Source organism: Perca flavescens, chromosome 10, assembly GCF_004354835.1.
Source record: "Perca flavescens isolate YP-PL-M2 chromosome 10, PFLA_1.0, whole genome shotgun sequence".
Taxonomy (NCBI): Eukaryota; Metazoa; Chordata; class Actinopteri; order Perciformes; family Percidae; genus Perca; species Perca flavescens.
In genome coordinates, this window is record NC_041340.1 from 16,531,607 (window position 1) to 16,559,572 (window position 27,966).

Consider the following 27,966-nt stretch of genomic DNA (forward strand, 5'->3'; position numbering starts at 1 on the left):
TATACACTCCCCCGTTCGCTTTATTGATCCATGCTTACACAAGTATTAGCACTCACTTAGAATGAGAGGCATGTCTTCAGGACACACACACACACACACACACACACACACACACACACACACACACACACACACACACACACACACACACACACACACACACAAATACAGTTTCTCATGTATGTTTCTTGGTGAAACATACAACGCAGGCTAACATGTAACCAACTCGGGATAAAAACATGCGTCTGCTGGCAGATTCTTCCAAATTGAATTGGAGCAGCTGATGTATTCATCCAGTGTGTGTGATTTAACGAGGTCCACTCTGTCTCGTCATAAATCATTTTAATAATCTTGAGCTTCCCATTGATTTATATTTTTTTAAGCCATCCCAGTGCATTATTTGAAATCTCCAGCCTTTGTTTCAGATTTAATGAACCGCACACACACACACACACACACACACACACACACACACACACACACACACACACACACACACACCGCACAAAGAGAACTTGTGCACCTACTTTTCCTTTTAGAAGTCTTTATTCATCTGTGTAGAAAAAAAGACGACCAATGAATGGAATAGCATTTTGCACCCATTTTTATGTTTATACATAAGAGTGTTTTCATTATCACATCTGAAGGTGACATTTTTAAAGGAAAAAGGATTTCTGCACAGAATGAAAGGAAGCTTCAGTGCTCTTAAAAAACAAAAACAAATGCAGCAAAAAAAACAACAAAAAAAAACACACCAAAACTCATCCAATATTACTGATACACAGTAACACAGGTTGGAAAAGAGAAAGAGAGCTACTCAAAGTAAGAATGGAACACTTACAGGCTCTCTCTCTCTCTCTCTCTCTCTCTCTCTCTCTCTCTCTATATATATATATATATATATATATATCTATCACTCATCCCCATCCTTCCCTCAATTTTCCCTCTCTACCCTCTCCTCTTCCTGTTTTGATCTCTGGCTTTGTTAGCGTTTTCCTTTGAAGTTCCTCCTCCCTTAAATAATATTAGTGGGGTCATTGAGAGGCAGTCAGAAAGCAGGTTCCTTTTTCATGCAGTGTGTATTAGGTTTGTTTTTCTGTTGAGATGCACAGTGTAGCGGTCCGGCTGTGATCCCTGGTCACAGAACTTTCTATACTGCACTACGACCTATAAAACTGGACGACCTGAGTCAACTAATGAACTTTTCCTAACACAATGCAAGGCAAATTTCAGCTGTTTTAAAGTAATACAGTATTTTTGACTAACTTTGCCTTCAACTTAAATGACTCCAAATTCAAATGCCCTCTTGTAGGGTGGGGAAATATGATGACAGATACTGTGAGAATACCATTCTGTGTGGCTGTGTGATTAATCTGTATCTTTCAGTTAATTGGTTAATCGTCTGGTGTATAAGCTGTTGTGTGTTTCATCCAACTAACAGTTCAATCATAAAGATTTTCACTTTACTATCACATATGACTAACAAATACTCACAATTGGGAAGCTGAAACAAGGATTTTTTTTTATTAGCATTTTTGCTTAGAAAAGGACTTATGAATGTAATGTGTATCAATAGTTGTAGATTCATTTTCTGTAGATCGAAGTAATAGACTAATCTTTTAGTTTTCTGAAAGCTCTCACTTTAATATCTCTGGTTGTGTATGGTCATTCTGTTACAGATTTAAAAAAAATAAAAAGCGTAACTACTTTATGGCAATATTGGAATTTCATTTGTACTATAATTTGGTAATTGGCTCTATAATTAGTTTTCCAATCAATACATCCCAAGTTCTATGTCCCAATACATATAAATATCACAATATAAAAGTACATATACTATGATAAATGGTTTTGTCCATATTGCCCACTCTTACTGTCTTGTATTTTGAACTTTAAATACAAATTAAAACTTTTTGAATGAAATTGAAAATATAGATTGTTATGAGTGAATTTTAGCAACGAGTATTTAGGCCAAAGTAGTTCTGATTTCCACCAAAAAAAAATGATTAGCTGCTAAAACTCAATTAGAATGAGGGTTACTATTATAAGATGTATGATTAGGTTTCTTCACTTCATTTGCTAAGATAATTTAATAAGGAGACCAGACCACAATAGAAATTGGGTACATGCAGTACTTTTTCTTAATTCTGAGGGAGAGATTTTTAATAGCCTTTCTTCGGAAGCTACTCATTTGTCCTGTGGTCTTGGCAATCGTTTTTCTCCGATTGTCTTGCAATGCCTTCTCCTCTTAAATGTAAATGGGTCTGTGTTATGATGACAATACATGACAAATAATGTGGAACCTACCCAAAAAATATTGATCACAGGCAACTGAAAACATCAGTCCTTAAAGGATGTGGTATCTTCTGAGTGCGGTAGTGGATACACTCGGGGTAAAACTTTTTTGGTTGATAATGTCAAACTATTCCAGTTGTCGCCCTTCTTCTTTACCCCGATCGCACCCTTCTCGATCCCCCATCTTCTTTTCCTTTTGTCTGCTTTTTTACCTCCTGCCGCTGCATTTGTCACACGCCCTTTTTTCACTTATCTTCTTTTTTTTCTCTCATTTCGCTCTTGCCTTAAGCCAACACACCTCTGTCAGTGCTTCCATGCCCAAAACAGCACCCCTCTCTCTCTCCTTGTCTTATTTTGTATCCATCCATCCATCACTCCCCATCCCCCCCCACACACACACTCTCTCTCGGTCTCTCTCCCTCTCATTAGTCTCCCCATGCTGTGGTTTGTGTCTCCCGTCTCTGTCAGAACTGTTATCACTGCTGTCAGCTCCCTTGGCGAGAACAAAGTCGTCCTCTGCTCACGGCACCACAATAGACACGAGAGAAATAAAAGGAAAGAGCCTCAGCAAAAAAAAAAAACAGGAAAAGAGGAAAAATTAAAAAGGAAGGGAGTAAACTAGAGGAAAAGGAGGGGGCTAGGAACACATCTTTTCATGTCGTCCATGATGCATTGTCATCTGTAGGTTATAACAACCATTGATTTATCCATTGATGTCATCCCTTTTATCTATACAGCACAGAGCTTATAGTTGGTAGGAAGATATGAGAGCTATCTCTATACACATCAAGTGCCTTTTCCTCATATTATAAATATATATCCTGCTAAATCAGCTAAGCCTAGTATATCAACCTCAAATAAGTTACTGTGTATTATTATGAGCTGAGAACAGTAGGTTTGAAAGACACTGAGATATCCAAAAGAGAAAACGTAACCATTTATAACTATAAGTTTCACTGAAAGAAGGACCTACTGTATAATGTAGTATACAGTAGTAGAATATAGTAGGACTGTTACTTATGTCACTTAATAGCAATGTCCAATCAACATAGCTGAAATCAGTCTTTTCTACTTAGCAAACCAATCAGAATTGAACCAGCAGAGGCACAGAGGGTACTTTGGAAACCAAGGACAAAATGGCCACCAGCCAAGAGGTCGTCATCATAGAAATGGCGCCTGGCAATCGTGGCTCAGGGAGTGTGTCCCTGTATTATCACGTGTAGGCATAATCTATGTCGGGGATGCCACCCTCTCTGTAGCCACGGTTGGTACCATAAGTGACATGATGGTGGTTGGTTTGGCTGAGGATGGTGCCATTCAGGCTGCCGGCTCCGTGACTGCTCCGGTAGGTCCCGTTAGCTTGGGACGAAGACGAAGAAGAGGGGAAAATGGTGTGGATGTAGGTGACATCCTCCAGCTTAGGCTGCAGGGGCTGATGGGCCATAGCTGTCATCTGAAACCCTGCAGGAGGGGCCCTGATCTCTAAGATGGAAGTGTCTTTCTTGGTGCCTGACTCTACATAGTCATCGTAAGGTTTTCCACCCCGGCCCCTGCTGTATGAGTCCCCGGACACATAACCTGCTCTCTGTCCGTACCAGCAGAAGATGCCAAAGATTAACAGCAGGCTTACTAATGCTGTAGCCCCCCCTATGATCCCAGCCAACGGCAGGACTGTTAGCTCTGAGTCCTGTCCCTCTTTGTCTGACCCCTCCCCTCCTGTGCTGACAAGAGCCTCTCCAGTCTCTATCTGAGCGCAGGCCGGGGACGTTTCTTTACTGTCCGTGTCCATGCTGCCAACTCGTGATAAACCCATGCTGGAACCTCCAAAGGAAGATTCCTGTCGTAGTGGCAGTAGACAGATGAGGTAATGGGAGCGTGGGGTAAGCTGAGTAAGGAGGTACTGCCTCCTCTCTCCAGGTACCAGAGTCTCTGTTATGGAACCAAGAGCTGCACTGCTACCCAACCTCAGCCACGACAGGCGGAATGAAGGTGCCGGCTGTGGGCACAGCCAACTCACCAATACACTGTCCGAAGAGAGAGGTTTTACAGACAGCTCCAGTGCCTCTCCAGATACTTGTCCTCCTTCACCGGGAGGCAGAGGCATAACAAGGCCTGGCCACTTGGCTCGCAGGGTGAAGAGGGAACCTTGTGTGGGGACTAGTAGAGAGGTAGTTGTGCTGCTGCCATTGGGGACTGAATCCACTGCTTGGCCCCCTCCAACACTATCTTCACCTCCTCCATCTTTTTCTGCTGGGTTGACCCCCATTCCAGTACTGGGACCAGCAGGGGGGCCTTCACACTGCTCCATCAGGGAGGTTAGTTCTCTGAGGGCCTGGCCCCTTACAGGCTCGGGCCCCTGACAGGTCAGACCCCTGACTGTCACTGCTGCCCCTCGGCTGTGTAGCCATGCGTGGAGCCAGCGAAGGTTGCAGCCACAGTACCAGGGGTTTCCTCGCAGCAGCAGCAGCTCCAGGCTTTCTGTGTCTTTTAGAAGTCCTCGTGGGAGAGTGGTCAGATTGTTTCCTGACAGGTCCAGCCTCTGTAGCCGCCGCATCCCTTCCAGCGCCCCCCGTGGTATGTGAGTCATTCCGTTGTCTTGCAAATGGAGTCGCACGAGGTGAGCCGAAGGTAGGTAGACTGGCGGAGACTGTAGGGCATTCCTGACCAGTGACAGCTCAGTCAGGTTGGAGAGACGGGAAAAGGTGTCATCTGCAATGCGTGTGTTGGCCAACAGGTTCCCATCCAGGACCAAGCGTCGCAGGGAAGAGAGCCCACGGAAGGCATGAGTGGGGATGGTGCTGATTCTGTTGTCGTCCAGTCGTAACTCTTCCAAGGATGCTGGCAAGCCTGCAGGGATGCTTGATAGGTGGTTCCGAGACAGAAACAGCAGTCGTAGTCGTGGAGTCCCAGAAAAAGCTCGCTCCTGGATGCTAACTGTGGATATAGAGTTATCATCCAGGTGCAAACGTTCTAGTAATGGTAACTTGGCCAGAGCTGATCTCGGTAACGTTCGTATATTATTATCCTGCAAATGGAGCTCCCGTAAAGAAGGCGGGAGGTGTATAGGGAATTCATCCAACTGGTTGGCATACAGGTAAATCACTCGTATGGAAGTGCTGCGTTCCAGTGAAGGAGGCAGGCCAGCGTTACTCAGCCGGTTGCTCTGCAAGTAGAGGATGGCAGCCATTAATGGTAGTGGAGGAATTATACTGAGGCCGCGGTCATTGCAGTAGACAAAACCCTCATCACAGCGGCACACTGAGGGACAAACAATGCCCTCATCTCCCTCGCCCGTCTCCATGGCAATTGCCGCTGCCGCCAGTTCTAGCACCTCAGCCAATAAGGTGAGGCACAGGAGGAGCAGAAAGAGCCAATCACGAAGCTCAGCAAGACTCTCAGCTGCCATGTTGGTGCACAGCTCCTGATTTGAAAGAGAAGAATAGGAAACTGGATTAAAACAAGTACAAAGGCTGTAACTCACTGATTCTAATATTAAAGTATTTTATTACATTCAAAAGAGAAAGTAGGAAGAGTTGTTGGCAAAAGGACAACTTTTAGACGAAGATAGTGCAGGACAAACCACAAAGTTAACCTCTTTCTGTAAAATTGCTTTACTTATCTGCTCTATTTCCTACCTGCTGTTAAAAGTAAAGTTTAAAAAAATCTAAAGTGAAGACGATATGGGGATTGAATAGTCAGACATACAGTACTTTGTATGAGCTGTCCAGTATTATATGGGTCAAAGCGACCAAGCACAAGAAAACTGGACATTTAGAGGCATAGAGTGCGATGAATGGTGGAGTGAGCGGGTGAGGAAGATTACCAGAATCAGAGAAAGCGAAAGGATGACAAAGATGGAGAAATTGGACAGTCACAGTTGCAAGGAGGGACAATAAGGGAGGAAGAGAGAGATTAACTGAAATGGAGTAAGTGACATGAAACTAAAATGGATGAGAGATTGGGGAGAAGGACATCCAATTAATTGCCCAAAGTGCTGTTGATTGCTTTGAAGACACCAGCAGTGGCAAACTTGTTGTGACTGCACCATATCTGACCCTCCAATGGAATTTCAAATAGAATACATGTAAATAAAGAAATAGAAAAGCTGAATTCTACAGGTTCCTGACTGTATATTCTGAAACACAGGGCACCTGCTTAGTTTATGACCAAAACACACAGAGAAATGCACACACAAATAGGTAAACATACAGAACAGAGTCTCAGTACAAGCTGACATGTATAATGCATGTTTTCTCTTGGTTGTTATTGTTCGTGAAATTTCTATAAATTATTCAGGAAAGTGGTCTTGAAATCCCCAGAAATGTTTTAGCGAGATGTTTTACAGGGAAGCATTTTTCTGCAACATTAATACGTTCCTCGGTCTATGTTTTATGGCTTGTCTCCTAGCGAATCCTTGACACCAACATCAATAACATGAATTTACAATTCAGATAAAATGATCTTTGTGCACTTACATTCACAGCACACTATTTATAGAATATAAATAATATACAGTGGTGAAAATTGTGGAAATTACATTGTGGCGTACTCTTGTTAGAATTCTTTCTTTTGGGTAGCCTGGGGCTGGAAAATGTGCCCTGACGTGAAATGCCTGACATGATTTGACAGCACATTTGATAAACAAATCCTCTAAAGGCAAGTCCCCCCCCCCCCCCCCACCCCCCCATCCCTTTTGTGTGTTCATATGTGAACTCAGTGCTAGATGCAAAATGGCCCCTTGGCTGCAGTCAAAATCCATGCAAAGCAAACAAGAGATGGCAACAATAGAAGAGATGGAGGGAGGGGTTGGATTAAGGCGAGAAGACAGATGGAGAGTTGGACAGTCAGTGGAGGAGAGGGGGAAATGAGTTCCTGGCAGTGAAGACTCAAGTTAGTATCAGCTGAGTTTACAGCAAAAAGAAGAATGGTTGGATATTGTTTTTTTCTGTAAGATATGTGTAAAAAATAGCTGCATTTGTGTACCTGTTCATGCTTGTTTTTTGTGTGTGTGTGTGTGTGTGTGTGTGTGTGTGTGTGTGTGTGTGTGTGTGAGAGTGAAAGAGATCTGCAACAACCACAACCAGCTCCTGTCTCAACTCGACACAGGGAGTATTTGATATGTAAGGCATGGACCCATGATTTATTTTTCTCTTATTTAATGGTATTTTTAGCTGAAACTACACTATTTTCAAGCATTACCAGCATTTGGAAGACAGAGAAAGTAAGGGAGAGGAACACAGGCACACAAGAGGTAGTGTCAAGGTAGGAGCTGAGACCATATTGGGAATGCTCTATGAATATCAACTAGCATATGCTTCGGTGCCGCACTATCCCCGCTTCCCTTTCATAAATATCCTCTTGGCACAAACCTATGTGTGTTTTTGCCTACATGCCAAGGTGTCCTATCGGCACTTCCTCTTAATGATCCTTAGATTTTCTGTCTTCTCCCCTCCCTGCCTCGTTCTTTCACTCTGTCCAACTGTCGCTCTCCCTTATGGTACTCTACTCTCTCTGCATCTTTATCTTTTAGGCCTCTCCCATCTGCCCACCACCACCACCACCTCCTCCTCCTCCTCTCCTTCACAATCTTTCATTGTATCCACTCTCAGGTTTGTTTACAGAAGTGTCCGTGCAGTCACCCTCCTCCTCTCCTCCCCATGTCTCTTTTTCTCTTTCTAATCCTCTTTTATAGATTCCTCTCCAGTCGTCTGTTAATTCCTACACACATGAGATTGGATCAATCAGCTCTGGTTCAGTCCTCCTGCCCAGACCTCCTCTCTCCTTTCTCCCTCATGGCGACTTAGTTTCTCTTTTTCATTTAGATGCAGCAGACCCCCCACCTTCTCTTTTTCACTCCCTCTCGGCCTCAGCTTTTCTCGCCTCCACTCCCTCCCCCCCGCCCCAATATTTCAATCATGTTTTGAAATAAAAGCCTTTGTGTGAGCACAGAGCCAATGTGTTTGTGTTTTTTTTACTATCATGTAGCTGAAAGCAAGATGTAAGTGTGGTGTTCTTCATTGTGGTGAACGTAGGAAGAAAGTGTCTGTGTAAGGTCTGATCAACCCAGGGTGTGATTGCAGAGGGCTTGCTAACCTGCTCGGTCTCTGTGCCTTTCACGTCCGCCGCAGCTTTGTTTTTCCTGTATCAAAGATTTGTGGAGAGGAGTATTAGTGTGTCTTTATTTGTGATTACGGATGTAGCTGTGGATCTCTGTGTGTTAGCGCAGTTTCCCAGTCTTTGAATCGTTCACAAGTGTAGCCTCGCTCCTCTGGGCCGTTGAATCTTCCTCAGCTTGGGTGAATGATGATAGGGATGATGATAGCCTGTACTCCAGGGCTCCACGAGTTGCAACACCAGCATGGCTCAAAGCCGCTTCGGCACCCACATTTGTGTGTTGTGTGTGTCCTACTGCCAAGCGCTCTCTCTTTATCTCTCTGGGGTAAGGGGCTTTTAGGCCTGCCAACTCAAGTCATCTTCATCGAGCGTCCAGAGGCCTAATTCTGAAACCACCGCTCCACACCAAAATGCTACAGTTGGGCAGATAGTCAGAAGATGGTTGAGGGCTCAAGGGTCCTTCTTCGAAGTCAAAAGCAATCCTGGATACTAATGGATACGCAGTGGGTCATGCAAAAATAGTAATAGTGCCGTGCTACACTTGCTTTGAATAACAAGGTAATGGTTTTAATTAATGAGCAGCAATAAGTGGGATTTCCAATTCTCAAAAAAATCCAGCAAACAGTCCTTACAATTATTAGTTGTATTATAACAATTATAACATAAATTTCACAGTTCAGTGATGGTAATGTGTATGTTTGAGGCTGTGATGGACAGTTTGGCCCGGTGCAGAATACAGGCTGTAAGAGTTAGGTTCAGATGCTTCTTTCTCCTCTCGGTTTCCGCCTCACTCTCTAATGTTTAATCGCTTCCTTTTCAGTTCACACAGATGCGCTTCAGAAACAGCAAGGTCTGATGAGTGTGTACTGTATGTAGTCCGCTCTGAGCGGCGTTGTGATAGCCAGTCACGTGGCTCAGTGTGAAAAGTTCCCCCACAGGTTAGCAGAAATGGACCACCGTCTAGTATCCTCAAGGTAGACTTCACTGGTGTTTGCTTCAGCAGGAACGCTGGCTCAGTGTTAGTGAGCACCGCCCTGAGAGGAGACAGCAGAAGTGGAGTATTAGAAATTAATTCTGAGATGAAGGGAATTAGAGGTACAAGTTGCACAACAATCGTCAGTTTTGTGTCCTTTAACTAGCTTTTACTATTAAGTGAGCCCAAATTCTAGAGGTTCAGTGGTTAGAAATACAATATTGTCTGAATTGGTCCGGTAATCATATGTCATGCTGATTACCTTAAAACTTCTACTTGTTTACTTTACTGCACAATATGCAAATATAGGCACAGTAGCTTACATATCTTTATTGCTAAAATAAAAAAATATGAAGGCGCTTTTACAAGGCTGCATAAATTAAATTCTCTCCATTTTTTTTTTTTTTATTTTTTTTTTTTTTATACCAGCTGTCTTTAAGTGACACCAAGATGTAATTTTGGATTTCAACATTGGCACAATATGGAACACTGAAAGGTAGAGGCTAAATAATTATCCCCATCAGAACGGTTATACCTTTTTAAAATTAAGTACCTCGTGAAAATACTTCCTCAAGGTCAGCGCTGCATATGCGCAACACCAAGCTCCCAGCGGACACAAATCTCCCATTAAGGTAACTCCATGTTTTATATCTGTTTTTTTAATTCTTTGCACAAAGCTTTTGAGCTTTCATTAACAGCCACGCGTTAAGTGCCTGTATCTTGTGTGCAGAATCAAACCCCCCAGTGAACACTGGCTTTAGAAATATAAGGTTTTCATCAGGCATACTGAGTGTACAGAGACAGATTCATCAAGGCCATTAACTGCTCCGCTGCTCACATTCGCCTGTTCACTTCATCCCAGAGTAAGTAGACTACATAGCCAACTGGGAAATTATCATGCAGTTTGCTTAAACACAAATAGAGACAAATAAAGCCGTCCTCATTTTCATTTTAAAGGGCACATGCTGCAGCAGAGAATAAGTTGGTCAACAGCCTAATGTCATGTGTGTGTACAGTATGTATCCTTGAAGGGTATTTAAAATTATCCATAATTGTGCACCATACATCCTAACCTCGGGGTGAATGTATGTGTTTCTATTTTAGGATTGGTGTTTTAGCTGGTTCCACAAATGGAAAGGCATGTGTTTAATTGATTGTGCTGTTTAGTGGGGTACTTAGGTAGCTGGTGTGGGATGAAGTTAAGCAGCGTGTGGTGAGATAAATTGTCCTTTTTATAAAACAGCTCCAGACTGATCCAGTTTGTGGCATAGTAAACTGATTTATATGTGCAGAGTGTGGCTAACGTGTAATGAAAACGGCTCGAGATGGGACAGAATGCTAAATAGACATTGTTTGCAAAATGCATCGACTTTGTGATTGACATTTAAGGAGAAATGAGATAATGGTCTGTTCAAGGACAGTCTAGATGTATACAGAGCTTTATGTTTGGTGCTGTATATTAACATTATAAAATGCTATATCCTTTGTATTCATCCATTGATGTCCAATACTTAGTATTTTTTCCATGTTATATTTTGGAGTGCAAAGCTTTTAAGTGGCTTCGAAGTAAAATCGTAATTCAAATGAAGACTTAATTGGACGTCATCAGTCATGTATTAAAACCAGATGTAACGAATGACAGCAACCGTCGTTTTAAAACAGGTCTGGTCCAAAACTACCCTTACACTCTACTAATCTTTGCCTACCGCAGGCAAAATGTCTGCCTGCATTGGACAAGATGTGAATATTGAACATCAGCTGCATTTCCACAGCTCACTGCCATTGCCCATTAGACATCAATATGTGAAGCTCTATCTGTATAATGTCGAAGCTGTCCTTAAAACTTTTTGTGATGGATTTTCGAGAGCCTAGCTTGGGGGAGTGTGATGGAGAAGAAGAGATGGAGGAAACAGGGAGCATTAGGGAGCATGTATCAGAGCAGGGAGTTAGGAGAGAAAAGCTAGAGACTAGTCATTCAGGAGAGTGTTGTCTGAAAACAAAAATGTCAGAGTTTGAGGAAGGTTAGAGAAAGGGACTGACTTCTGTTTGTTGTAACTGTGTTTCAGTACATTGTTGAAGCAACAGCACCACTTTCCAAAGGAAAAATCTCCCTTATTAATTGCCAACATTTATCCAACTTCTGAATAAGAGATTACACCAAACCTGTAAAAAAGTGAATGGATACACCTTGACATGGTACCAGCTGTCTTTCACTGTAAAATGGGTTTTGAATGCTCTTTGAGTGGAGTTTTTAAAGGCGTGTTCATTAGAAATCTATAAATTGTGACAGTCAAGTTTCCTAGAAGCACCCTCATTCACATTCATATTCAGACAGCATAGAAAAAACTCTTAACGTTTAATGGTACATGTGGGTCAGTATGAGGTGAGGTTGCATTAGGTCTCTAATATCAGGTTGGTGGGACAAAACAAGCAATTCAAACGTCCACTTTAGGAAACTGATGGGCATTTTACATTATTTTTTTCCCCACTTGATTAATTGCTTAGTTGCAGCCAAGCAGCAAACTCTGGGGCTGAAAAATGAAGGAAATGCAGAAGTGCCAAAAACTGCAGTTGGCTCCAAAATAGATTTGTCATTTTGGCTCATCAGAAACCTGTGGTTGACATCACGGAGACTTTGTCAATATTTTATACAGTCTATGGTTGCAACCCAAGAATAGACATTATGGAGTGTCTTTTCTCAAAAAATGAAAACTTTAAAGTTAATTTATTGTACTGTAATTAAATCTCAGGTGTTTCAGCCAACAGGTGCACAGGTCACAGTCCATACATTTTTCCCCTTCATGTTTGAAATTTCTTTTATAAATGTCTTGTATCCTTACAGAGTAAAACCACAGTCAAATGAGTAACTGTACTCTGGTAACATGAATTTAGACACACTGGCACATTATTGACAGTGATGTCAAACAGTAAGGTGTTGCAGAAAATGAGCAAATACTTTAATCATGCTAGTTAGTCAGTAATAAAGTGTAAATTATCTCAGCGTTTTTCTTTGAATAGGTACAACTGTGTTAATTTTTTGCCCCAGCAAAACAATTGCGTATTATTTCTTATTATTACTTTCTACTTTGTCATACCTTTCACACCTCCCAGTGAGGAGCAGAAGCAATAATACGGAGAGCAGTTCCCACACTTTGGGCAGGGGACCTATTGAGGTCAAAAACATTCCTGACTGACTGTTTGCTGTGCGTCTTTTCTGGTGTACTTGTTTTTTTTTCTGCATAACCGAGAGCACACAGGGAACGTCTCATTACTCTGGGACAGAAATCACTCTGCTCTTGTGAGCCAGTCAATGACAGCGCTGCAGTATGTGACTTTCACTGTGGCTTCTGTGCAGTCCAAATGCTCTCGCTGTTTTGTTTTCCTCTTTGCTTTGTACTATAACGATCAAATATTAGCATCTATTTCTTTGCTTTGTGGGACAGTACACTAAAGAAGGCTGGTGATAACAGCTGAATAAATTAAGAACAAATTGAGAAAAATACAAGAATAACCATTTAAAGATGATGCATCTGAGCTCAGGGCTACTGAAGGCTCCAGTTTACCGGCATGTGTTTTTATGCAACACATCTGTTACATAAAAGTGTACAGATCCAGATACAGTGTAAATACGTGCTGTAAGCTGTTCATGCTCTTACAGATTTGCAGATGGAGGTAACATATGTACAGAAATATGGCCAGCGCATTTATATGTGCGTTATTAGAGTCAGCTTGTATTATCTACAGATGGATGTGAGATATAGAGAGGAGAGTCTGGTAGTACAGGTGTGTTTACTTATATCTTTGATTTGACAGGTTATACAAGAGGAATTTATGGGAATGAGTACAAGGGCTACAACGCCTCTGGTGAAAGAAAAAAACAAACAAAGAGTGCATACTTGGGTGTTTCTGCTGTTTGCATAAACAAATACCAGGAAAAATTTTATCTTTTGATTTTGCAAATTCTCCTTTGGATGACCTTGTAGCTGCACTTTCACAAATTTGAAACATTGTAGTGGGTGGCAGCAGGAAATTGACGATATCAAATCTGCATTTCCATCCACCCTTCGCTCCATCAGGCGGTTCAAAATAATTTGGGAAATGGAAAGCGAAGAAAAGTGACAGCTGTGCTGCTTGGCAGTGTGCTCGCTCTGTGCACTGTAGGGAGCAAGGAGATAGGAAGTAGGAGCTAGGGATTAATAGTTTTGGGGCTGGGGACCAAAGTCGGAGTACTTTGTAATCATGTGGCTGCCTAACCCCAGTGTTAGCGAGGTTGATGAGCATGCGTCCCTGCAGATACACACTCTCTATGTCCACTCTACTGAATATTAATATGGAGGAGAGAATTCCTCTGAGTCCCATTGTCAGACAGCCCTATTGTTCTCTGCTGGCAACTGCATCGGTGTGTCTGTATGTGTGTGTTTAGTGTTAATGCGTAAGTTGGTGTCTACATTGCGTGCTTATGCATATTATGCCCATGTCTTCATTGCGTGTGTGTGTGTGTGTGTCGGCTGCAGCAGAGCAGCAGTTAAAGCAGCAGTGAGGGAGATGAGGGGTGTGTTCGTGGCCCGCCATGGCCCATAAAGACAACTGGCCTGAGAACACTTGGACCAGCCATCAGGGGCCAACATTGGCAATTATTTCACCTTGAGGCACTATCTGTAAAATGAACACTCTCATTAAAACGGCCGTGTGTGTGTGCACACATGCAAATGCATTGTGTGTGTGTGTGTGTGTGTGTGTGTGTGTGTGTGTGTGTGTGTACACAGGTACATTTGCAAGTCAATTTAGAGGCATGGCAAATATATGGCAGCATAAATGCTTGTCTTTCAATCAAAGTGTAATGTGCTGTTTATGATGTTTGACTGTGCTCATGTATGTGTGTATTTACAGATTTGTTTGTGAGCACATCTGTGAGTGACTGTGTGTGTGTGTGTGTGTGTGTGTGTGTGTGTGTGTGTGTGCGCGCGCGCACGCACGCATCTGTGTGTATGTAGGTGTGCATGTATCTGTATGGATTTATGTGTGTGTGAGTGTTTAACGACCCCGCACACGTAACCTCCCCATCTCTGCCTCCCTGTTTCTCATTTACTGAGCGAGCGCCAGAGAGGAGTGTGGGGGAAACGAGAAAACAAGTGATAGGAGAAGGAGGAGAGAAAGAGAGATGGTGAAACAGAGGCGAAGAGGGAAGGAGAAGGGTGGAGGTTTATACAGGAAAAATGAAGTGAGGCTGGAGTAAAAGGGAGAGAGGAAAGAGAGGGGGGACGGCAGAGAAGAGGGGGAGATGGAGAAGCAGAGGCAGGAAGACGGGGGGAAAGAAAAATAGGGGGAGGAGGAGGCAGCAGATTTATGAAGCCATTGGAATGTAATTTGGAGGCAGAAATTACTGTCAGCCTGAGCAAGGTTTAAAGTCAGTGAAGCCTGAATCCAGGGCCTGTGTGTGTGTGTGTGTGTGTGTGTGTGTGTGTGTGTGTGTGTGTGTGTGTGTGTGTGTGTGTGTGTGTGTGGGTGTGTGGCAAGTATCACAGACAAATGGATAGCAAATGTGATGCAGAATAATACCATAGAAGCTCTGCAGTTACTTGTCATACACACTGATCGCCATCTGTGTATGTGCATGGACCTTTTTTTACTACTCCTCCATGCGTGAGTGACGACACTACACGGCATCGGAACATAACCCCATATTCATATTTAACAGCTCATATTTCATCCATGCTTGAAGACACACACACACAACCACACACACACACACACACACACACACACACACACACACACACACACACACACACACACACACACGTACACGCACACACACACACACACACAAACAGGCACTGAATTCTTGTCAGGCTCTGAAGGCCGTGGCTCCGGCAGACTCAGTCGAGAGTGTCGGCGTGGACAGAGCGAAGGCTGGAGGGCGCAGAGCGGGAGAGGAAAAAGACAGAGAGAGAGTGTCAAGGATAGGCAGAGAGAAAAGGTAGAGGTGGGAAATGAAAAAGAGAGTGAGGGTCTAAAAAGAAGAGTGAGAGGGATGTGACTAGCTTTCTAACACAGAAACACACAGCTTCCATTTAGCATGAGAAGGAGGGGAGAAGGAGAGAGATGAGGGAAGCGACAGACGGGGATAATCAGCAAAGATCTGAAGGGGGGCACTCGGCTGTAGCACACCCTCGGTGTGTGTTGGCTTCAAGACTGTGCATCTATTAGTTGCAGTGAGCAAACATTAAAAGGACAAGGCTAGTGTTTTTCTATACTTTTCTTAACAAATTCCAAAGAAAAGCACAAAACCAACAATGTGTTACTCCATCTCTCAGCACTTCTGACTTTTCTAAACGGTCTGTCGGCTCTCAGCCCCAAACCCATTTCTTCCTACTGAAAACTTTAAAAAATCACAAATATATAGTTTCATAAAAAAAAGGCTCAATAGTTTTCTTAGTTTTTTTAGCAAACATCACTAACACAGAAGAAAATAGTGCATTTCGTTGGGGACTATTTTCAGAAGTGGATTAATACACATTTGGTGTACATCAGGATAGTGTATGTGACATTGACTCAAAATAAACAAGCGTTGAAATGAAAAAGCAGTGTTTTTTCAACAACAATTTAGCTCATACACGTTTTGATGACGTCTAGCTCTTCGTCCTACCGTATAGAGGCTGAATGCACTTTCTCAGTCACTTTAGACATAAGTGCCTGCAAAATGAATGTAACTGAATGTAAATCTCTATGACACAGAGGAATGAGGCTTGTTGACTTTGGTGTTTTTTTATGGGTTTTGTTGACAAAATAAAAATGTTCATAAACTATGGACATTGTGATGATTTCTGACCTATCCCTGCTCCCAGCTCAGCAAATGCTTACTCTGGAAGTCCAGGATTGGCTGTATGCAAAGGTGGTTGTCCCTGATAATCTTATTGGACCAAACATGGACAATCACGCCGCCTGAACTGGAACTGCTTTGTGCATCATCCAGATTTGGAGCAGAAATAATATTATCAAAAAAAAAATCATGCACAGCAAGCCTTACAACAGCCCTCTAGTAAATTGAGCATTAATCCACCCCTGACTTCGTCTCAGTCCGTCAGAAATGGAACAAATATATTTAGAGACATGTAAGTGCACTCATTTAACACAGCTGTACAGCAGCTTATAAGTGGCAGTGATAAAACTGTTTTTTTTTTTTGATTTTACTGTAGTTGTAAACTGTACTCTGCCCAGACTGGGGGATTTGAATTTTTTCCCAGTGCCCTCTCACAAACACATACAACCTTCTCCACATCTTTTCCACACTTACATGCTCTTACATGCTACGCACGCACGCACATTTTTGTTGCTCTTTTGACCCGTGAACTTTATTGCTCTTTTGACCAGGAACTTAGTCTGACTTTCTCTCCTTCTCACTAACACACAAACACAGCAGTTCTCTATTTTTTGTTCTTCTAGCCAGTGATAATGATAGCAACACCATTATGCACTGTGACAACACTACCTCCCACTTACTCTCTATGGCAGTTCACACAGTCTCTACTTCTGTCTCTATCTGCTTCCCTCCATCTCTCTCCTCTCACTCAGAATAGTGTTGAGGTCAATTATCTCTGAATTTGCTTATACAGGCCGACTACTTCTGGCTGCTGGAAGGTGTTAAGTGGCATTTGTAGATTATGTAGAAGGTTTTCTGCATGTTTTTTTGCTTCCTTCAACAACTTTTCTTTCCTGTTCACTGTTCTTCTTTTTTCATTCTTTCTGTCACGCTTGTTTGCTCTATTCCTCTCTTTGCTATCCCTTCTTCTAGATGTCTTTTTCTTCTTTCTTTGGCGTCTTTGTTCATCTCAGATTCTCTGTCTTTTCTCTCTTCGGCAAAAAAAACCATTAAAGTTATTATTTATGTAATTTTTCTTTTCATGTTAGTCGTTGTCGATATTTATTACAAGATAAATAAAGTCCGTATTTCTGTTTAGCTTAGGAATACCCTAAGAAACTAGGGACTCAGAACTTGAAAAATTATCAAGAATTGTGTAAGCTGCAAACAGAAAATCTATTTATTTAAATAAATAAATAAATAATACAAAAATTAAACAATATATTCAACCCTGTCAGTCAAAATCCCCAAGTTACGTTAATCATTAAATACGTTAAGATCCCTCAGTTTTACACTTTAGTTGACTGGATATTTTAGGGCTTTTCTTAGGTCAGCTGTCTTTTTATAGTTGCCTGTGCTTCTTGGTGAATGCATGTTTAAAGGTCTTCACAACTTGCCAAAGAACCAAAACCTATACATTTGGACCAAAACAAGTGCATAAGTGGAACCGAATTATCACCAGCCTACCATGGCAACAAAGAATGAAAAGCCAAACACTGCCACGCTATCCGAAATGATCAGAGAATAAAATAAATGTGTACAAGCCAATTACCGAGCACAGTTCAAAGTTGTCAAGATGGTGCTCGATTTTGAGGGCAACTGGCAGGAATATGTGTTTGACCTGATGTATTGAATTCCAATAGATCTTTCAGGTGAGCAGGGATCATGCTCAATTCCCTTCTTGAATAAGCTTTGATTGATAATTACCCTATAGTCTTTTCTGGAGTGTGCCATGTCTTTTTATAATGAGTAACAAAGGTAAACATTGCCAAACGAGTGACTGACTGACTGACTGACTGACTGACTGACTGACTAGAGATGCATCAGTTTTAGTTAACCCAGCAATGGCCTGCCACCAGGAGGCCACACATACCAATAACATTTACATGTTATTGGATTTAAAATGACTTGTTTCGTCTGTCATATCTCTCTCTCTCTCTCTCTCTCTCTCTCTCTCTCTCTCTCTTTTACACACACACACACACACACACACACACACACAAAAGGACTCCAGGGATTCTGCTCCAAAGGCATAAGTGCCAAGTTCAACCTAGCGAGAGTTATTGTGACCTATCTAAGAGTGCCTTCTGGTGGACGGTGTGTGTGTGTGGTTATTAGTGTGTGTGTGTGTGTGTGTGTGTGTGTGTGTGTGGTGTGTGGTGTGTGTGTGGTGTGTGTGTGTGTGTGTGTGTGTGTGTGAGGGTGTCCGGCCTGTAAATTGCCTGTCTGAAGATACTTCCTGTGCATACCTCATTCTGAGCGAGAGACATGGAGAGAGAAAGACATGGAGAGAGATAGTAAATGCTTTGAGTCGGAAAAACCCTCAATCATATTTAATGGGATTATTTATCCACATACTGTCATCAGGCAATGTGTATGCATGCTGGGCCGTGTGTGGAAATGTGTGTTTTGCTGAGAGATGTAGTATATCATAGCACCCCTGGCACATAATATTGCAGGCAGATGGGTGTGTAGTTCTTTTTTTTGTATAGATAAATGTAATGTATTCCTCCTGTACTGATAGAGAGCAGTGTTATAGCGATATAACAGGCCAATATTAAAGCTGTTTATGTTTCATTCAGACATTATGAACATGGTCCACTGCTGATGTGACAGCGGCTACTTTTTAACACAGCTACTGAATATGTTTTTATGAATGTTTTTTCTTTATCACAGATGGATAAGCAGAGGAAACATTCGAGCATGGTGTGGGAGAATTTTACTCACAGCTTCAAGGGTGTCTGTCTGTAAAACCTGCCTTACCCTGCCTTAAGAAGCTGCCAACCCACCTAAAAGCTTTCATCTGTGAGGGTTCCACTGGCTTTTCAGTGTCCCATGGTCTAAATACTGTTGCAGAAGGCTTTTCAGTCCTGCCAAGATTAACACGCTAGGAGAAACGGTGAATTATTTTAAGTTTGTCATTAAAATTGAAAGGCAGGGATATTTTGGTCAGTCGGAAAATATGAATACTTATAATTATACCTGCATATCTGTTTAACCCTTATTGTAGGTGAAGCGAGTGGGGGAAGTAGCTGAACTCAACTCACAGCAGTGTGTCAGAATATATTGTCAGAACCCAAGGCAGCAGCCCCCAGAGATAATACAGTTTATTTACCGCTTATTCATAAAAGTCTCTCTGTGCTGTCTCTGTAGCCCACAGTGTGAGGTTTGACTGTTTTAATTATTAGCTGCTGTGTTTAAAATGAAGCGGCCAGCATTTTCATTATTCACACATATTTATGCAAAACACCTTCACTCTGGGTGTTGTGTATGTGTGTGTTTGTGTCCACCCACGTCTGCCTCATCCACCCTCGTTTGTATTTTTTTCTCATGACTACCTCATCCTCACTGCTTTCCTCCCTTCTCCTCCACTCTTTAGTCTGTCCCCACCTCCTCCTCCTCCTCCTGTTCTCTCTTTTCCTCTCTCCAGCAGCGCTCTCTCTCAAAGTCTCGTTTACTCCCTCCTCTGCTGTTCATTCCCTCTTTGGAAACCGGCTTCCTCCAGGGCAAAAACTCTACAGCTCACTTTGTCTCCCTGTCTGCCTCCATCTATGCTCCCTTCCTTCCATTTTTCTTCTTTATCCTCTCCCTTTCACTCCTTTTCACTCATTTTTCCTCTTCTCTCTCCATGTGACAATAGGTTTCAGGACCCATCTATTGAAAATTCCCATTTGCACTGCTTGCCCTTCAGTGGTTTGCTCTCATCTTATCACCGTTGGAGTTTTGTCCTGGCTTTGCTGTTGGAAGAAGTAGATGGGGAGACGTGGATGGAAAGTTTAGTGTATGGACATCATGGTAGCATTAGAATTGTAACATTTATGCACAAAGACCAGATGCACTGTGTTTAGTGTTTGTAGTGTTTAAAGAAATAAAACAAAGCAAGGAATATTATCACACACACACACACACACACACACACACACACACACAGAGATAGAGGTACCAGGAAAATATTTAATGTAAAAGGTTTATCTTTGACTGATAGTGATAGAAAATGTCCTTAATAAGAAAATGTTTAACTTTGATCTGCAGTTGATAAGTTACATTCCTTGACAACGTACTAATTACTTAATGCCAACACATCAGGAGAAGAGAAACTGAACTCCAAGTCAGCACATAAAGCAGCAACAGTCACAACAGCCTTAAAGATTTAGTGCGTAACGTTTTGATATTGAAGTTAATTACCTCTTCTGAAGACTCCATCGCACACGTAACCCACTGTTTGTCACAATTTTTTTCCCAAAATCTCAAATTGAGCTTTTAAAAAAACACAAGTTCCAAATGAATTACATGCACCACATGCCATTGCAACGTTAATTGTTGCTGCAGGCCAACACACTCAGACTACTGCAACAGATGTGGACTGTGGCACAACTGATACAAAATTGGAAAATGTAGACAATCTGGAGCTTGTGGCACACTGATGCCTTTACAAATGCTCTGCATTATGAGAGAAGGCTTTGAAAAAGGGTTGTCCAAACCTTTTTGAAAGCCTTCTCTCATAATGCATCTGATTATTCTGGTTCTGATACAAATACAGTTCTTAACTAGAAGGGCAAGTGACCAGACCTCAGCCAAGACAATGTTAATGCAGTGTGAATTTTTTCAATTGGAAACTAAACCAACTGAAACATGAAATCTTTCATGTCTTTTTATTTTTTCATGTTCTGAATAGTTACATCACAAATACACTGAAAGAAAAAAACAGACAAATGTAACACAACATATAAAAGCCCATGTCTAGAAATTAGATAATGAATAGCTCATTATTCCTGGAATAATCAGTAACCCTTGGCCATAGGTGCATAATTTATTTATTAATACTTTCATACATGTCCCTAGCTTTCTCAGCCTTTGATCCAAGAAAGGATCAAAAAGAAATCACTCTTTGCATTTAATGAACTCCTCATCCAGATGATCACATCTTTGGTCTTTGCTTTGCTTTTTTCAGTGGGTTTATTATTTCTACAAACTTTCTTTTCTACATCTATTTGTGGCACATTCTCCACAGTAACAACCACAATTTGTCAAAGATTTCAGCTGTCGGTGATACCGACTGATTATTTGTAATTATCTTTCACAAACCTGCAAAGCTTAATGACAACCGTGTGAGGTGCTAGTGCTGCTAACTATATCTGTTGTCTTTCTTGAGGGGTTTAACAGTGAAAAAATGCATTCTTTCTAGAGAGTATATTTTGCACAAGTGAGAATAATCTCAATTTAAATGTAATTAAACATAGCTTATAACTATTATTTTTTACAGTTCTTGAGCTCTTTTTAACTTGCACTATTTAATCAAAGGTGCCAGTATTTCTGGAGGTGCCTGCAGCTGGTTTAAATCTAGGTAACCGTGCAGGAGCTTTGAAGTTGTGTGTGTGTGTGTGTGTGTGTGTGTGTGTGTGTGTGGTTGTGTTGTGTTAATATTTCTTGCTTTGTTTTATTTCTTTAAACTCTACAAACACTAAATACAGTGCATCTGGTCTTTGTGCATAAATGTTACAATTCTAATGCTACCGTGATGTCCTTATCAAATACACTAAACTAAACTTTCCATCCACGTCTCCCCCTCTACGTGTGTGTGTGTGTGTGTGTGTGTGTGTGTGTGTGTGTGTGTGTGTGTGTGTGTGTGTGTGTGTGTGTGTGTGTGTGTGTGTGTTTATGGCTGTGTGCCTCCTTAATAGTTAAAAACCTTCCCTTGTATAATGCATCTCTCTATTGTCTATATCTGGCATCTACTGTGGGATATATTTCAGGTTTTCTAGGGATCGTATTTATTATGTGTTTTCGGGACAGTCTCAGCCAAAACATGACATAAGCATAATTATATAAAAGCGTTTGTTTCAGAGCCATACTGCTTCCTACAATTGATTGCATAAGGCATAAACTAAGGTAATAACTAGACCTACATAGAATCAATTTGAAATGTTTTGATGTGTTGGTCTCATTGTCTTAAACTCTACAGATTGTTTTGCTTTTCAAACAAATTGGAAAGCAAAAAGTGGATTTTACTCTTGAAACAAAGTCTATACATTAATTTATCTTATATTTTTGTTCATGAGTCAGAAGCTATTGGTATGCACAATGAATTAACTTTACAAACTTTATTCTATGTTCAATAGACTTTCAGCTGTTCTTTTTGGGCCATCCTAGGCTCTGAGCTGACTGTATAACCCTGATTACACCTGAAATCAACTTACAATATGTATCTGGATAGGGAAAAATGCATGTTAATGCCAGAAGTAAATGCATGCATTAGCATTTATTTGGAGTTGTGTGTTTGGCCACCTAGCAAATGTTTGGTACTGAGCATGTAGTGTATAGTGGGTTTTTAGAGCTTTTACTTTGAAAACAGGTTACTGCTACAGCCAAAAAAAAAAGAAGAGTAAAGTTGCAGCTGGACTGCTAAACAATGAGCTTAAACTCACTATAAAGCTCCGTAAAGCCAAGGGGAGCTGCACAGCCACCCCTTTCACATTATCATTTAATACATTGCTATTATAAAAACATAGATTATAGTTGGTTCAAGGAAAAAAAATCACCCAGCAAGTTAAAATATTGCCTAACTAGCAAGCCAACAAAAGCTACAAGTAGTAGCAGAAGCTAGCAAGTATTTCCTCGAAAAAAAGTGATTTGAAATGAATGATGCCTGTCTGTAGCATTGCTTTCCTTTACCTGAGACGTGCCATGTCTGCCCCACCTAACTAATTTGCATATTGAGATGTGATCACAATACCGGCAGAATCGAGATATTGAGAAAACCCATCAACACTAGGTGTAAATGCATAGGCCCATATATTGCATGTCATTATCCAGATACATATCACATGTTAATCCCAGGTGTGGTGCCTATGCCATTTGGTGAAGCTGCCCGTTGCCTTCTGCAGATAGAATTGGGTCTCTTCCTTACATTTTCAAGTAGCTTTTTCTATTGTACAGTATATAGCATACAGTGTAGAGAAACAGATAAGATCAGAGAAATGAGCAAGGCTCAAATCCAGTAGATATTATAAGCTCATAGTATGTGCCTCAGCCTGCTGAACCACCATTTACATTATGATTTTCTTTCATTATTATCGGTCGTATAAAAGATAGAGCTGCATTTTCTTATCTTATTTTTTTAATAATCTGGGACAGTGCAAGCGTTATCTACAAACATGTTTCTGCCATGAGAGAAACTGGGAATCTGAAAACTAAGATTAGTAAACTAAAATGTAAAGAACAAGTTCAGATTGGTGTTGCTGACTGATCATACTATCAGTGTGACTGTTTACATCTAAATTAACTGTATTAGTATTTGTTTAAAATGAGAACATGTGCCATGACAGGCGCTGTCTGAGTCTCTGTAAAGCTGTTCAGAACATGATTATGAAATCATTGTTTCGGGGGAGGGTTAAACTCTAAATCTGGCCACAAGTGCAGTGTTTCCCACACACAGGCTTTAATAGGTGGGGTGCCTGGAAACATGAATGCGCAGGTATATTTTGAGACCCATATATATAGCAGGCACTCCCCTCCTACCCTTGTTCTTTGGGTTTGTTCTACTTGTATGAGAAGATTTTTTGTAAGCCACAGACTACCTTCAAATACACTTGTATATTCTGTATATATTTTAGTTGATGGGCTCTTGCTGCAGGTTTTCATTTGTTTTTGATGTATGCCATGACCATGAAGACAACAAGACAATTGCTTATCTTGTTGATCCATTAAGCACAGTCTGATCTGGTTTAATTCATCTGACTGATGAGTGGACTTAACCATTTAAGATTGTCTTAAATAAAAAAGCCATGAAAAGGCCACAAGTCAGTTGAGGGCAGCATGGACATCTTCCATTTGTTACTATTGTATATTGATTTGGATGGGTACCAATTCCAATATTGAATCATTAATAAAAGGAAATGTTAACAGCGTGCCAAAGTCGACAAGCATCGATATGCTTAGTAACAGTCCAGTCCTGGATTCATACTGCTGAATGATTTACATTTGGCAGTGAAACATTAATGCTGAATGTCATGACTGTAGGCATGAAAACAAAGCTGAGGACAGTCTTTGAAATTGTTGTAAATCAATCCCTATTTTTTTTTATATACTGTATGTAAGCCACTGTATGAGGTTATAAAGACAATGTAAAATATTGAATTAATAGATGAACAGAATCAGAAATCATTCAGGTAGACACATTAGATAAGAAGGTCAAATAGCCTCAGGACAGCAGACGTACTGCTAAGATACATGAAGCACAGAGAGTCATCTCTTCCTCTTGACACCTGCTGTTCTGCCACAGGGCACTGACCCAGTGCCTTGAACACTGCTCACCACTACAGTACACGCAATCACTCGCTGTTACACTGAACAAACCGCCACCAGGGAATAACGCCCTCAGTCACTACTAAAAAAAACTGGACATGCTACTGGTGTTTCACATTTGACAGTATGGAACAAATTGCCTGTGTACAGTTCAGCAAGAAAGGAGAGGAGTTCTTTATAACCCATACGTTTAAATTATATTCAGGCTCAAAGTTCTGCAAAATTTAGAGTTTCGCTTTGAGTGACAGGTGGGCTGCCGTCACAGGAGGCAAGCATAGACTGTCTATGCCTCAGCTCAATCCATGCTCCACCTCTTTGCCCATTTTTTAATTAGCCGACGTCAGTTGCTGCCAAGATGGCAACGGCCAGAGCCACTGGGAGACGCCCACCACGCTTCATTTTGGCTCTTCAGAAACCTGTGGTTGACGTCACGGAGACTACGACCACATTTTATACAGTCTATGCTTTCAGCTCATTGTTTGGGGTTTACGGCCCAAAAGGCTCTGATAAACCCACTGTATTCTACCTGCTCGCACCAAACAGCAGGCAGACAAACTTAGCGACTAGATGTTGGACTTAGTGGAGTATTAAGCGGCTACAGAGCCATATTTTACTAAACAGAGCTAAAAGGAAAGTGAATATTAGACTTACATGCACCAAGCTGCCAGAAACAAAGTTAATGCTAATGTCGCTGTTGTGTGTGCTGCATGCGTAATAGGCAACTGTTTGCTAACCTTAGCAATTTTAATAATAAATGTTGTGGGTTTTTTTGCTTGTTGCACTGCTCCTCAAAAATCTGGAGGTGCAGATTTAATAGTTAAAAAAGATGCCAAAACAACACCCCACAAGGATTTTTGTGTTTTCCATTACATGTAAATCTCATCATCAGCCTCATCCATCCAAGCCACTTTTCACTGCCAGTACAGCCATTCAGCAGTGAGCCTTAATATCACAAAGTCTACATGGAGAGTCAGTCCAGTCCTCCTACAGAACAGTATAAATTAGCTATTGCTTTGAAAGATTACACTCTGTTGAGGAAGATCTAATACCTTTTTGTTTGTTATTTAAAAAAGGCAAATTAGGCTCTTGGATCATTTTTTTTATATTTTGGTAGTTTTTGGTATGACACCTTTTGTCTGATATTGGCCTCAGCAACCTGATTCCACACAAACTAAATCAGCAACACTAATACAAGAAGACTAAAAGCTGCTTTAAAGGCAAGATTAATCTGTCAGAAATTATTCTTTGAGTTCAATTAAGGACCACACACACCGAAGGTCTACAAGTGTGTTAACAGCCGACACATGCTGTGCTAAATGTATTGGCACTAACATATTTTTTAACATATGTGCTGTTAAAAACACAACAGAAGCTCGGTCAGCTGAGCTTCACACAGGTGCTGAGGATTTGAAACAGCCAAATTCGCCTCTGAGGTGAGAGCAGGGCCTCTTTGGGTCGGATTAATGATGCCTCTAACAGATATCAGGAAATGAAAAACATACTGCTATTCAGTCTCAGAGACGTTACTGATGTCTGCAGGAAATATCGTCATTAGCAATTTAACAATCTGTAAAATGCCTTTTGTTTTTTTCCTTCTTGGGTTATTGTGTTTCAAATGAAGAGTTATATAAGCAGCGCTCCTCTCCTGCTGTTGGATGGGTGAATAAGAGGAGAGCACAAGGGAGGCGATAGAGAAAGAGTGTCTGCTGCCTTCTCCTCTTCTTTATTCTCTCCACATTCTGCCAATGTGCATGACTTGCCCTGGATTCTCTCTTTCTCTCTCCCTCTCTAGGACATTACACTTTAATCTCATGTTCTCTCTTTTTCTCTTGTCCCCCTTTTGGTTTCTTTGCCACTCACGCTCTTTTCCTTGTTCATCACTCCATCCATCCATCCATCTCTGCCTTTCATCTTTTAATCCCATGTTCTGTACCGCTTTGGCCCAGAGAATCTCATCCTAATCTGCTGTCTCAATATGGCCCCGTATGACTGCTAATCCTCCTGTGCTGATATATTTGTGTGTGTGTGTGTGTGTGTGTGTGTGTGTGTGTGTGTGTGCAGATGTATGTTTGTGTTTACATCCAACGAGAGATATTAGGCAGTTTTGCAGAAATGAGTTGGATGATGCAACATTTTGTCTGTGTTTTTAGTCAAGTTGGCAAGTCTGCATCAAAGCATAGCCCTTAAATTGAGATGGGGGGAGTGCAGATATAGTCATGTAAGAAGGGCAATTGAGAGACAGTCTTGGCCCTTCTGACACACACATAGGCTACAAAAAGATTCCACAAGCAATTATAGGCATATGAAAACCACACTGCTCACATGAGAGATCAGGGAGGGAGCAATGGGAGAGATGAGAAAAACATGCAAGTGGGAATTCTATCTCTTTACAAAGTATAATCTCTCACTTAAATCTCCCTCTCTGCCCGTAACTCTCTGAAGCCCTGCTGTTTAAATCTCAGACTTTTTTTTTTTTTTTGGTCCAGCAGGTAGCTGCAAAAATGAACACACATCCATATCAACAAGCACACATTTTTCAACAGGAGGAAAAAGCCTGTTAGCATCAACATGCCACCACCATGATCAATGTAAGACCCTGACAGTGCCTCAGCCTAGCTATAACCTGCATGAACCGTTCACCCTTTCCTCTACGAATGCACAATCATCAACCCCACACAGATCATACCTTTGTTATCCATTTTCTGCCTCTCTCCTGCTCGTTTCCCCTCAAGGCATCCTTGTCAAATCATCCTCTCAACTTAATAGATAGGCTATGTACGCGGGTCGTTAAGTCCCGGTCAGCATCAGCCTCTACAGCCGGGCGAAAGGCGCCGCGGAGGGACGGGGGAGGATGTTCGTTCTGCCCGCACCGAAGCTCCGCGATGTGCACTAGTTATCTCCCACCCTGTTGTTTCACTGTAGGTTAATGTGTTTAGAGCCTGTGTGTGTGTGTGTGTGAGAGAGAGAGAGAGAGAGACTAACCTCGGATAAAGTCCCGTTTTTGTTTTGTTTTTTATCTCCAACGGTTTTTTTGCTCCCGGTTCTCGCTGTCAGTTAGCTCGCCTCTGACCTACGTCAACTTCACTACTTCAACTCCTAAACGGCTTGTCATAACGTTACCGCTACATGCAACCTTTTCTCTCTCCTCAAAGGGCTCGATCCGTGTCTCTCCCTGAGCGCAAAACCGCTGCAAAAGGGTGCGACTAATCTCTATTTCCAACTCGGTTCATCCCGCAATCTCAGTCTTTTAAAATAAACCAACTCGGTTTAGTAACGGCTTGACAGGTGTCGCCTCGAGGCGAGCGCACGTTCTATTCATCGTCTTCGTCTCGTGCCGAGGCTGCGCGCGGTGTTGTTCTTTTTCAGTTGTGTGTGTGTGTGTGTGTGTGTGTGTGTGTGTGTGTGTGTGTGTGTGTGT

The 27,966-nt window shown here is 41.6% G+C and overlaps 2 protein-coding genes across 4 annotated transcripts in view; one reads left to right on the top strand and one right to left on the bottom strand.

The window, feature by feature from the left end:
• macrod1 (mono-ADP ribosylhydrolase 1) overlaps nucleotides 1-27,966 on the top strand; it is a 100,523-nt gene that overhangs the window by 20,162 nt on the left and 52,395 nt on the right. The gene's annotated exons all lie outside the window — the stretch shown is intronic.
• flrt1b (fibronectin leucine rich transmembrane protein 1b) lies at nucleotides 2,705-27,876 on the bottom strand. Of its 2 annotated transcripts, XM_028588881.1 has the most exons (3): nucleotides 27,531-27,876; nucleotides 8,389-9,443; nucleotides 2,705-5,716 (listed from the first exon to the last, which is right to left on the bottom strand). In XM_028588881.1, the coding sequence occupies exon 3, from the start codon at nucleotides 5,699-5,701 to the stop codon at nucleotides 3,509-3,511; it is 2,193 nt and encodes a 730-aa protein (XP_028444682.1). In that variant the 5' UTR covers nucleotides 5,702-5,716; nucleotides 8,389-9,443; nucleotides 27,531-27,876; the 3' UTR covers nucleotides 2,705-3,508. The 2 variants fall into 2 exon arrangements, 1 of the variants encoding a protein (XP_028444682.1); XR_003693503.1 differs by lacking the exons at nucleotides 2,705-5,716; nucleotides 8,389-9,443 and adding an exon at nucleotides 19,898-19,981.

What these genes read in the sequence shown, in the direction of transcription:
- flrt1b (XM_028588881.1), bottom strand. Translation starts at nt 5,701, where the DNA reads ATGGCAGCTGAGAGTCTTGCTGAGCTTCGTGATTGGCTCTTTCTGCTC.